The sequence below is a fragment of the Musca domestica genome, unplaced genomic scaffold, assembly GCF_030504385.1.
Source record: "Musca domestica strain aabys unplaced genomic scaffold, Musca_domestica.polishedcontigs.V.1.1 3, whole genome shotgun sequence".
In the NCBI taxonomy this organism is placed as follows: Eukaryota; Metazoa; Arthropoda; class Insecta; order Diptera; family Muscidae; genus Musca; species Musca domestica.
Genome location: NW_026712299.1, coordinates 22,190,404 through 22,203,415, shown reverse-complemented (window position 1 = coordinate 22,203,415; position 13,012 = coordinate 22,190,404). Strand labels below are relative to the sequence as shown.

Genomic DNA, 13,012 nt, shown 5'->3' with positions numbered 1-13,012 from the left:
TTTAAATAATCGAACATAGGCTGAAGGTATATATCTGGCGGCAATACAGACTGATACTTTTTAACTTCTTTTATTATGAAAAGGGGGTTTTGTCTTCTTTTCATTCTCAAAACCTAAATGAAAGGCCAAAACATTGTGTTCCGAATCATCTATAGCCGTATTTGTTTTTTTTTTCAGAAAATAAATGTAGATTTCCTATATCTTTTCTGGATTGCGAGAATACGTGCAATTGGGGAATCTAATGCTAGCGTTAATGATTGATTATATGGTTTTACAAACAAATCCTTTCTTTAAAAAGAATGTCGGTCCTCTTATACAAATATTTCATTGTTTACAAACTTTTTTTGACGCAAATTTTGTTAGACTTTCTGTTGTGATTTTCCCAAAAACATATTTTCCCTTGTTTTCATTTACCTATTCACCCTGTCTCCGTTTTTTCAGCAACAACACACGTCCTAAGTCAATAATTAGTTTGACAACGAAATTCACACGATGATTTTTTACACTTCTTTGTTTTTTTTTTTTCAAGGGGGTTGTTTGTTTTTCTATTGAATTGGCCCTTAACACATTTTAGTCATGGGATCTAGAGATGGCATCGTTCAATCATTCATTTTAATTAGCAACAGTCTTAGTGGTTGTTTATTATCCTATTTTTTTCACTTCGCCTAGGAAAGCGTGATTGCTGAACAGTGTTTTGATATATAAAAAAGTTTACAAACTGCTTTACAGTTGTAATGCTATGCTTAACCATTTAATGTATTATTCTCCAGACTTGCCTGCGCCGAATGTGTTATATTAGTCCAAAATATGAAATTTGGTACATCCGACCAAATTCAGCATATAACCAGTAGAAAAGCAGTAAGTTCGGCCGGGCCGAACTTTGAATACCCTCCACCATTTGGAACGAAATCGAAAATTTCCAAAAAAATAAATTCCATTATAAATTCTTTTAAAATCTTTAAAATATCTAATATAGGAAGGTGCCGATATATGGGGGGGATATACGATATCGTGGACCGATATAGCCCATCTTCGAACTTGACCTGCATGCAGACAAAAGAATGTTCTGTGCAAAATTTTAGCTCCCTATCTTAATTCGTTTTGACTGTAGCCTGATTACAACAGACGGACGGACAGGGCTAAATCGTCTTAGAATTTTACGCTGATCAAGAATATATATACTTTGTTGGGTCTAAAATGATTATTTCGATGAGTAACAAACGGAATGACGAATTTAATATACCCTCCATACCTTTTTTGGTGGAGGGTATAAAAAAATGAGCTCGGATATAGATATTGCTCCCATATATATGCTTCAATCAATAGCAATGATATTTGGTATAATATATCAGATGCAGCTCTACCGATTTGATGTTGTTGTGCATCAAATGAAGTTTACATATACGACTGAATTGGCTTAAGAAGCGAGTACATCAAATTTGGCGAGAATCGGTTTGGATAGATTTTAAATAAGATCCTATCAAATTCGTGATTTACACTACATCATAAAAATATCCTCATCAAATTTAGTAAACATCGATAAAGATATAGCTTCCATAGGTTAGTTCTATTTGATGTCATATTTAAAACGCTCTAACGTTCTGGTGATATTTACTGCACATAAATTCGTGATACATGTAAGCGTATATTTGTAACAGATAGCTCTACTAAATATGCATGATTGTGTAGGGTATGATAAATTCGGCTTCGCGCGACGCATGTCCCTTATTTACTAGTTGAATTTTGAATAAAATATTTTGTGGATTGCTTATATAGTATTTCATAGAAATTGCGTAGAATCGATATAAATTTTCTTTTGTCAGAGTCAACCGCATTAGAAACATTTCCAATGCAATACCTGCAATAAAAGTTGAAAAAAAATTTTAATTAAAATACGTTTTTATTTTTATCAGACTGAAAATCACTTTCAAACCACTGTGAATGTTTCCCTTTTCAAAAAACGTACACCTCCTTTTTTTCTGGAGGTTCTCAATAATGATATGGTTTCATCAACTTCACGGGTATCGTTGCAAAATGTTGTCCTTGTTGTTATAATATAAATTTAACTAATGCTTGTTTATTCTTCCAATTTGTTGTTGTTTTTGTGTATTCTGCGCGCTCTTTGACACCACTGCCCTGCCTGAAGAACGGAAACGTTAAAGGATACAAGATGGATGTGTTTATAACGTGTGACGAATTTCTATTTATTTGCTCAGCTTTTTTTCTTTCTGTTTTTTTTTTTTTTGAAAATCATCCTGATGCTTTCGACACTTAATTAATGGGTGTATCCTTATTTTTATTTTATCGTTCCTTTGTTGTCCTTTTTTATGCCATGTCCTGTAGCGTTATATTGTGTTTTGTGTTTGATACTTTGGTTTTGAGTTCAAAACTAATAAGTCATTTCATAAGTGTCTTCATGAAAGGATTATGTGTTTCGCTTAACTCCTGCAGATATGTACGTAAAAAACTATGGATGCTGTTTATCCGATGTACCTAAAACTGTCAAAAGGAAAGTGAACATTTAGTTCGAGCCGAAGCGCATATAATAAGTACAAATTTCTAATTTACTTCAGTTAATGGGATATGCATGGGAGGGTATATACATACAGGGTTGTCCATATTCGACGGACCCATCTGGCAACGCCATAACTTTTGACAGAGATGTTACATCGCTTAATGACATACCGCGTTTGAAGCGTCAGTCCAAGCAGATTTTTACCATGAACCAATATACGCCACGCGAGCGCTCTGAAATAGTTGAAATTTACAGTCGGCCAAGAATATCGCTGCCGTACGGGCCTGTGTTGAGAGGTCCCCAAGAACATCCCAAAAACGCCGTTCTCAGCAGTTGGGCATGGCTCGGTCCACTTTACAACGGATTATTCGCATTGATTTGCATTTGTTCCCGTAAAAAATTCAATTGACGCAAAGAATGTTGCCTGTGGACAAGCCTCGTCGATTGGAATGGGCCCAAAGAGTCATCGAAATGGCCGTCGGTCCGTCGAATATGGGCAACCCTGTATTTCTTAATTTATTGAATTTAGGTTATTGACTTGAAACTTTTACTAAACTAACTAAATTGTTGGCAAATTTTAGGATTGCGTTATAAATATAATTATATTTTGACCTAAGACACAATTTCTAAACCAAAGCAAATATCAAACAGAAAAAAATGTTATTTTTTACCCACAAAATCTGTGCAAATCCTAATAACAGATGTAATGAAATTCACTACGATTTCTTAAAGACTTCTGTCATATGGCAAGAGGGAACATTCTTATAATTGATTTGCCAGCCAAAGCGTAGACGTTGAAATTGACATTGGTTACACTCATCAGAGAAGTTTCTGCAGATGAGCTATTGAAGACGAACAATAAAATACTGATTTCCGTTACTAAAGTAAATAAAATTTTTACCACCACCAAAATTCAGTTTTCAACACTTCACGAAATCGTTATTTCCGTTGTGTGATGATTTCACAAAGAATAAGGGTTTGACCTACCAAATGTGTTCAAGAAAGTACCATCCACGCTTTTCCATTATGAACACCCCAATTTTGATGTTACCCATGTGGTGTAATTTCAATTATAAAACAGGGCCGCTAAGAAAAGGCCACGAGTTCGACCCAGTTCTCATTCTTTCTATTGAAATCCCTTTAGGGTTTGTTGTGTACATATAATGTTTTTAGAAACCTAAATTTCGTTTATATGCTTTATCGCCCCATATTATACTCCCTATTATAGAATTAAGGGATTACGGAGAATTTGCTCAATATGAAACGAGTTAAAATAAATTTTAAATTTTAAGAACATTGCGGAATGTCCTTTAGTGGGAAAATTGTAACATTGGGTATATGGAAAAATATTAGATTATTAGAAGTTTACAAATATTTATACCTTACACTAAGTAGTGTGCATTGGTTTGCAAAATGGAGAAAGACGCGAGATAGACCCATAGACACTTTTGAAGATCTTCGATTTATGCATGTCACTCCGTCTGTCCGTCCGTCTGTCTGTCCATGTATTTTTGTGAACAAAATGCAAACAATATTTCTTTGACCCAAGGATAGACCCTATTGAAATTGGTGAGAATCGGTTCAAGTTAAGATATAGCTATATCTTCAATCGATTTCGGATTAGTTGTACATCAAATGGATATATTGTACCAAAATTGGATAGTTTTTTTTTTCATTATTTCGAATTTTACAATTTGGCGAAACTTGGTTCGGTATACCTATTGCTTCAATATTTTTTTATACCCTCCACCATACATAGTATGGAGGGTATATTAAGTTTGTCATTCCGTTTGTAACTCATCGAAATAATCATTTTAGACACAACAAAGTATATATATTCTTGAGCAGCGTAAAATTCTAAGACGATTTAGCCCTGTCCATCCGTCCGTCTGTCCGTCTGTTGTAATCACGCTACAGTCTAAACGAATTAAGATAGGAAGCTAAAATTTTGCACAGATCTCTCTTTTGTCTGCAGACAGGTCAAGTTCGAAGATGGGCTATATCGGTCTACGATATCGTATAGCCCCCATATAACGGTACCCTCCGATATTCGGTATTTTTAAGATGTTAGCCACATTTTCAATGGAATTGTCTGAAAATTCACACAAGTAGTTCCTTGTGAATACTTTACCCCCTGAGAGGGAATTCCCGGTATTCGGTATTTTTACGATTTTAGCCACATTTTTCAATAGAAGTGTCTGAAATTCCACAAAAGGAGTCCTTTGTGAGTATTCTACCCCCTGAAAAAGAATTGTCTGTATAGGCCCACGATATCGTATATCCCCCATATAACTGTACCCCCCGATATTTGGTGTTTTGATGATGTTAGCCACATTCATACAAGGAGTACTTTGTGGGTACTTTATCTCTCGAAAGAGAATATCTATATATGGTCCACGATATCGTATATCCCCCATATAACGGTACCCCCGATATTCGGTATTTTGATGATTTTACCCACATTTTTCAACGGAATTGTCTGAAAATCCACACAAGGAGTTCCTTGTGGGTATTTTATATCTCGGCTGAGAATTATCTCTATAGGTCCACGATATCGTATATCCCCCATATAACGGTACCCCCGATATTCGGTATTTTGATGATTTTACCCACATTTCCAAATCGTATTGTATTAAAATCTACACAAGGAGTTCCTTGTTGGTACTTTATACTTCGGCAGAGAATTATCTCTATAGGTCCACCATATCGTATAGCCCCCATATAACGGTACCCTCGATATTCGGTATTTTGATGATTTTAGCCACATCTTCAAATCGTATTGTCTGAAAATCCACCCAAGGAGTTCTTTGTGAGCACTTTACCCCCTGAAAGGGAATTGTCTATATAGGTGCACAATATCGTATATCCCCCATATAACGGTACCCCCCCCCCCCTTCATTCAGTAATTTGATGATTTTAGCCACTTTTTCCAATGGAATTATCTGAAAATCCACTCAAGGAGTTAATTGTGAGTACTTTACATCCAGACATAGATTTGTCTTAATAGGTGCACAATATTATGTATACCCCCATATATCGGCACATTCCTATATTAGATATTGTAAAGATTTAAACAAAATTTTATGGATTTAATTTTTTTGAAAATTTTTTAATTCGTTCCAAATGGTGGAGAGTTCGGCCCGGTTGAACTTACTGCTGTTTTACTTGTTTAATATAATCCTTATCGAAGTCTTATCATACACTATACATCAATCTTATTTGGTTCATAGTTGGTATGATCTACTTCACATAAATTACCAATATAAACTTTTTTGTTACGAGAGCTCTACTAAATGCGCATAGTGGTGTAGGGTATCATATAGTGGGGCCCGCCTGACTTTTGACTTTTCCTTATTTGTTATACCCTACAACGCTATGTGTTGGGGGTATTATAAGTTTGATTGGGCCAAAATTTATGTAACACCACGAAATATTGATTTCCCATATAGGAAAGTATATATGGATCTTCCTGGCTCGCCGAGCTGAGTCGATCTAGCTATGTATGTCCGTCCGTCTGTCCATGTTAATTTGTAATCACGCTACAGGTCGCAATTATGGCCCAATCCTAACGAAATTTTTCACGAAGGTGGGGTTAGGGTCAGAATAGAAGCCTATTTCTTTTGGAGATGATCGCCAAATGTTTAGGGGTTGAAATGAACCAAATACTGAAAAAATGTCGGATTTTGCAGTAGCTATACAGGTCGCAATTATAGACCAATCGACGCGGAATTTCGCATGTAGCTAGAGTTTAGGGCGGGGAAGAAGCCTACAAATGTGGATAGTCATCGGATAATATTTAGCGGGTAAAATAGACCATATCTTTGTGTTAAAAAAAATCAATTTTTTTCATTAAACCGCGAATATTTTAAATCCCGGCGAAATCACAAAGCCATGACAAGGTTACTCCTGATCTTTACATTGATGTTAACATCCAAAAAAACGGATATATGGCAAAATATGTGCGATATATATGTTTATCAAAGAAGATATGCTTGAAAGATCTCTTATATGTCGAGAGCGGCTGAACTGATTTTCACAGTTCTCATTAATTCAGAATGGCCTCTTGGCAGGAAAGAAAAAACGTCTAAAAAAATCGCATAAAAATATCTCTCTAAAGATGGAAATATTGATTTTGTAAAATTTTCTCATATTTTTTCAATTTTGTTATATTTTTGGCATATTTTCATTTTGAATTAAACATTTGGTAATATTTCTACAGCTAACAAAACTAAGTATTTAGGATATCAGGATATCATATACAGATCGCATTTATGGCCCGATCCTTACGAAATTTTGCATGGCGATAAGATGAGGGTCAGAATAGATGCCTACTCTTTTTGGAGATGATCGCCACATATTTAGGGGTTGAAATGGACCAAAAAACTGCAAAATTGTCAGCAGGTCGTAATTATCGCCCGATCCTCATGCACATTTGAATGGGAGTTACCGCACATTGCAAAAGCAGTTTCGGATGGCCATCCAAAAATATTCAATGTGTGAAATAGTTTGCGAACTTTTGTAACCAAAATACGAAAATGTCCATTCCAGTGACTTTTTGGAGAATTCACAAATAAAGGAAAGACGCACTTCTGACTATTTCGTTAAGGCTGATTTCGTTGAAGAATATAGTCAAATATCTGTATCTCATATAGATGCGTTTCAGTCAAAAACCAATAATAAATGTTAATCTTTTGCCACTTCTGAGATATTATAGGTCTTTGGGAAATATTGGTTCCAGTTCTAGGAAGACCATTTACGTGCAACATCTACCAATAAATAGGAAATGAGCAAATTAGATTAAGTTGCTATTATTCGAAAATTAGAGAACGGAACCTGATGGTTTTCTTTTATTATATGTCCCAATATCTTGTGGAATTCTTTCGTGTATCTCGCTTATATAAACTGTATCGTTTATCATAGTGTTGTAGGGTATTCAACGGTCGGCCCCGCACAACTGTAGTCTTTGCTTACTTGTTTTGTTATAAATATATGAAGAATGTTAGCTGTAAAATCCAAGGCCCTATATAAGACATTTTTCGTCCCTGCATAAAACATTCTCTAACGGTCACATACATATTTGTCAGACTGTATGTTATAAAATTAGTTATGGATGTATTTATTTGTCAGGAAATTGCAGTTGATTTTTGATTCTTGACGCTATTGCAGAGCATTGTAATGTTGTAAGTGAGAATGTTCAAGACTTAAGTGCTGTTGTACAGGCAAAGAAATTAAAGCATGAAATGTGCGGGTGACAGCGTCTAGTCCTGGGCAAGACCGTAGTTAATTCGTAAAACGATTCAAGTTACAAGTCAGTAGAATTTTGGGAGAATGACTCATGTTATAAGTCCGTAGAAATTTGGGGGAAATAATATTTTGTAAATGCATAATTCATTTATAACAATTTACAACTTATTTTTTAATAGATTTGGCACTTTGAACATTAAGTGAACATATTTCTGTGACGGTTTGTTTAACCACCACAAAGCAATTTGAAAAACGATTTGTCGTACTTTTCTTCTGTTGAGGGTATGACAGTTTAACTCTTCATGATAAAAAATTGTAAAGCTGTTTAAAATGAAATACACAGCGTTCGACTAAAGTAAAAACTGGTAACATGTGCAAAATTCTCTTCAGGTAACAAAATTCTGGACAATTTAAAAGAGAAGATAGGCGGCAATTTTCCGCTGAAATAAAATATTTAAAATTTTTTTACATATAACTATAGGCCATTCGTACAGTTTTTCCTGGTGTTTTTTCTTTCCTCTTAAAAAGGATTTCCTTTTTTTAAAAGGTTTTTGAGTCTAGAAGGTAGTATGTCAAATTTGGTGAAGATCGGTTCAGTATAGCTATATCTCCCATATATACTGTTCATCCGATTTCTTATATTTGATATTTACACACTACTACACTACGCACTACTATAGCCTTTGCTTACTTGTTATACCCTCCACCTTGGAAAGGAGGGTATATTAACTCCGTCATTCCGTTTGTAACATTCTTAAATATTCTTCTTAGACCCCATAAAGTATATATATATTCATAATCAGCATAAAATTCTAAGTCGATCTAACGATGTCCGTCTGTCTGTCTCTTAAAATCACGATACAGCCCACATTATTTGACGTAGAGCGCCAAAATTTAGCAGAGCTATTTGCATTGTGTCTAAGATGGTTGGCATTGAAAATGAATATAACGGTACCTCCCGATATTCGGTATTTTGATGATTTATGCCACATTTTTTCACGGATTTGTCTGAAAATTGGTATTTATAGGTCATAACGGGTCCCTGAGCGTGTGGCAAAACATTGCATGTATAGGTCCACGTTGTGGTATAGCCCCCATATAAAGGTACCTCCCAATATTCGGTATTTTAATTTTTTTTGCCACATTTTTTCACGGATTTGTCTAAAAATTGGTATATGTGGGTCATAATGGTTTCCAGCTCCGGTGGCGAAACATTGCATGTATGGGTCCATGATTTGGTATAGCCCCCATATAACGGTACCTATCGATATTCGGTATTTTGATGGTTTTTGCCACATTTTTTCACTGATTTGACTAAAAAATGGTATTTGTGGATCATAATGGGTCCTAGTTCGTGTGGCGAAACATTGTAATTATAGGTCTATGATTTGGTGTAGCCCCCATATAACGGTACCTCCCAATATTCGGAATTTTAATGGTTTTTGCCACATTTCTTCTAATGTTTCTTTTACCCTAAGGTGGAGGGTATTAAAAGTTTGGCCCTACCGAACTTAATGTTTTTTTACTTGTTTTATTTTGTAATTTTGTTAATTATTGAATTAAATTTCGTAAAAAACCATAGAAGTGTAGGTTGATTTAAAACAACAAGAACACCCTAATTTCCTTTCAACGCAGACTATTTGTTACTTTAATTTACACTTTTAACAAAAAAAAAAAATAATCTGATGTTTAAACAATGTTATTTTACGTAAAATATTGAAACTGTGTAATAAACTTTTAAATATAATATTAAACAAAACATAAAATGTCTCCCTGAAAAAAGAACTAATCCACCTAAAGAAAATTATCCTTCTTTAGTTATTGACAAGAAGTTTGGTAAAATACTTATTTTGAATACCAATAACAAATATTGAAATTTAATGTCAAATAATGTAGTAATAACATAAAAAGAAGCGGAAGTCATGGGAAATGCGGATAACAGCAGGTCGCCAACTCTAATCAATTTTTGGTTTGACTGTCATTTATACTCATATATCTCATCCCTAACTCTTTGTGTTTCCAGAACAACCATGATTATCGCAAACTTTTCATACACAATGTTTTCTTTCATATGTTACAATGTTATCGCCTAACGAGTATGAAAAACTAACAAATGGAAAAAACTTATGAGAAATGTTGAAACTTGGTCGCTTAGAAGAAACAATCGGTAAAAAGAAGTCGTGAAGACAGACGGTACAAGAAAAAGAGCAAATCATAAAGTATGATACATTTGTCACTAGATTATGTGCTATCCCCCGTACCCAACATGGCGAAGTAAAAGAATCAAAACAGAAGGCTAAAAAATCCGTAGATTCGTTGCCAAGCAAATACTTCCTGAAATATCGACCCCTACAATCGCAATGGAAAAATGAGAAAAAGAAAATTGGCAAAAGAGAATATAGAAATGTATATAGAGCAAACGGCACATGTGTTAGGGCAAACTAATATCAATTATGCGTGTGTTTGAGAGACACCCTTACACCATTCAGCAGTTTCTACGAACTGTGGTCAAAGGACTAATTCTTCATGATTAAATGTAATATTAGATTAATTAAATAATTTTGTTGGGCTTAATATAAAATAAATACATTTTTTAATATGTTCTCTTACAACTATAGTTGTGAATTTTTGTGAATATCTGTTGAAGGAATGCAAGGATGTAGGGTAATCCGAAATGAAAGAGTAATATTTGGGGGTTTAATAAGGGGCGCATTATCAGAGTTTAAGTTGTTGATTTTGAATTAAACATGAAGACACACCATAGTTATTTATAATCACATTTTTTTAGGAATATCTTAATTATATTCGTAGATTTATTAGCAGTACTTCTGAAGCACCTGGATTTATAACAAAATTTCGAGATGAAATCGATTAACGATTTAAAACCCACTTAAGCTATAATAATAAATAAATGTTTAGAACAAACATCCAAGCTATACATGTGAGGTATCTGAACTTTAGTCGTCAGCTTATCTGAGTTTTAATTGTTGGTAGGTAAGGAATGACTAAACAAGTAAACAAGCAGTAAGTTCGACAGGGTCGAACTTTGAATACCCTCCACCATTTGGAACGAATTAGGACATTTTCAACAAATGAAAATAAAATCCATTAAAAATTCTGTTAAAATTTAGGAAGGTGCCGATATATGGGTTGATAAACGATATTGTGGACCTATATAGACAAATCTATGTCTAGGGACAAAGTACTCACAAATAACTCCTTGTATAGAATTTAAGACAATTCCGTTTAAAAATGTGGCTAAAATCATCAAAATATCGAATATCGGGTGGTACTGTTTAATGTGGACTATATGATATCGTGGACCTATATACATAATTCTCTTTCAATGAATAAAGTACTCACAAGTAACTCGTTGTGCAGACTTTCAGACCATTCCATTGGAAAATGTGACTAAAATCATCAAAATACAGAATATCGGGGGATACCGTTATATGGGGGCTATACGATATCGTGGACCTATATAGATAATTCTCAGCCAAGAGATAAAGTACTCACAAAGAACTCTTTGTGTAGAATTCCAGAAAATTACATTTGAAAAATGTGACTAAAATCATCAAAATACCGTTATATGGGGGATATATAATATCGTGGACCTATATAGATAATTCTATTTCAGGGGGTAAAGTGCCCAAAAATAACTCCTCGTGGGGATTTTCATACAATTTCATTGAAAAATGTGACTAAAATCATTAAAATATCGGATATCGGGGAGTACCTTTATATGGGGACTATACGATATCGGTGACCGATATAGCTTATCTTCGAACTTGACCTGCCTGCAGACTAAAGAAAAATCTGGGCAAAATTTTAGCTTTCTGTCTTAATTCGTTTAGCCTGTAGCGTGATTACAACAGACGGACAGACAGACGGACGGACGGACAGGGCTAAATCGTCTTAGAATTTTAAGCTGATCAAGAATATATATATACTTTGTTGGGTCTAAAATGATTATTTCGATGAGTTACAAACGGAATGACGAACTTAATATACCCTCCATACTATGTATGATGGAGGGTATAAAAACGAATAATTTTGAAGTACGCCTTTTATAAAAAGTAGCGGTATCGTGTGCCCTTCGCACCACCAAGTTAAGATAAATAGAAATGAGATTAATGATAATATTCAAATATACAGAATCAGTTTATATAAAATCATGTTAACATACCTTGAATTCTTACATATATTTGACATTTGGATGTATATTCCATGCGAAAATCGTGAGTATTTTCCAAGTTCCAAGATTCCTTTAGATTCCTATCCCATATATAATTGTCAATAATGCTTCACGTTTTGTTTAACGTTCTGCATAAATATATCGTCATCTTTTGACTACATTTTAAATCAAACTTACTGTGATTCTACATAACTCCTTAATTTGCATTGTATGATGTTGATCTCTTGTGATTGTACTTGTTCCTGGACTCTGACCATATTTTCCAAATTTTGTCGTATATTGGCCGAATATGACATACGGGATTCTTCATTCCATATATAACGATTCCGTTTAGTTTAGATATTTCATTGCACTTTGTTAAAATTAACTTTTCGTGTTTCCATGGTGTAGCGTCTTTTATATATTCAATGCTAAATTTTTGGTTCCAATTTTTTCTTGACTTTCTAGTTTTTAATTTACAAAATAATTTGTCTATTTGAAATTTTATTACAGGCCTACATTAATTTCACACTGTTCAAAAATAATTACTATTCCCAATATGGCAAAAAGAAAGCATTTTTGTGAAACACTTCCCTCCGGAATTGTATCAAATTTGGTATTTGGAGTTCGTAACTGAACCTTCCGATTTTCGGTATTTTCAAGTTTTTGGTGGCATAGTCACGGCCTCAAGTCCTTCCAAATTGTGGAGGTTATATACAGTTCGACTTGGCGAATTTAGCTTTTTGTTATTATTCTTAGAAGGCGCACTTCGCACATTTTTTAATGTTTTAAAAGCACGTTGAGTTTTCACAATTGACTTCTTCTGTTGAATGTAAATTTCAACTATTTTAGAGCGCTCGCGTGGCGTGTATTGGTTCATGGTAAAAATCTGCTTGGACTGACTCTTCAAACGCGGTATGTCATTAAGCGATGTGACATCTCTGTTAAAAGTTCTGGTGTTGCCAGATGAGTCCGTCGAATATGGGCAACCCTGTAAAATGCTTGTATCTCAAGAATGGCTGTACCGATTTTGATAAATATTTTCAATTCAGAATGCCCTCTTGGCATAAAAGTATAAA

The 13,012-nt window shown here is 34.3% G+C and overlaps 1 protein-coding gene across 4 annotated transcripts; it reads right to left on the bottom strand.

Annotated features, from left to right (window-relative positions):
- Window positions 1-1,570: 1,570 nt before the first annotated feature.
- LOC109613156 (uncharacterized) lies at window positions 1,571-12,437 on the bottom strand. 4 transcript variants are annotated; one of them, XR_002194825.2, is made up of 4 exons: window positions 12,132-12,437; window positions 11,946-12,082; window positions 1,926-2,140; window positions 1,571-1,858 (listed from the first exon to the last, which is right to left on the bottom strand). XR_002194825.2 is itself a non-coding variant. In XM_020037706.2 (3 exons), the coding sequence occupies exons 1-3, from the start codon at window positions 12,248-12,250 to the stop codon at window positions 1,668-1,670; spliced, it is 426 nt and encodes a 141-aa protein (XP_019893265.1). In that variant the 5' UTR covers window positions 12,251-12,437; the 3' UTR covers window positions 1,571-1,667. The 4 variants fall into 4 exon arrangements, 2 of the variants coding, with proteins under 2 accessions (XP_019893265.1, XP_019893267.1); XR_002194826.2 differs by lacking the exon at window positions 11,946-12,082; XM_020037706.2 differs by lacking the exon at window positions 1,926-2,140 and having other exon boundaries at window positions 11,946-12,061.
- Between the last annotated feature and the right edge of the window lie 575 nt (window positions 12,438-13,012).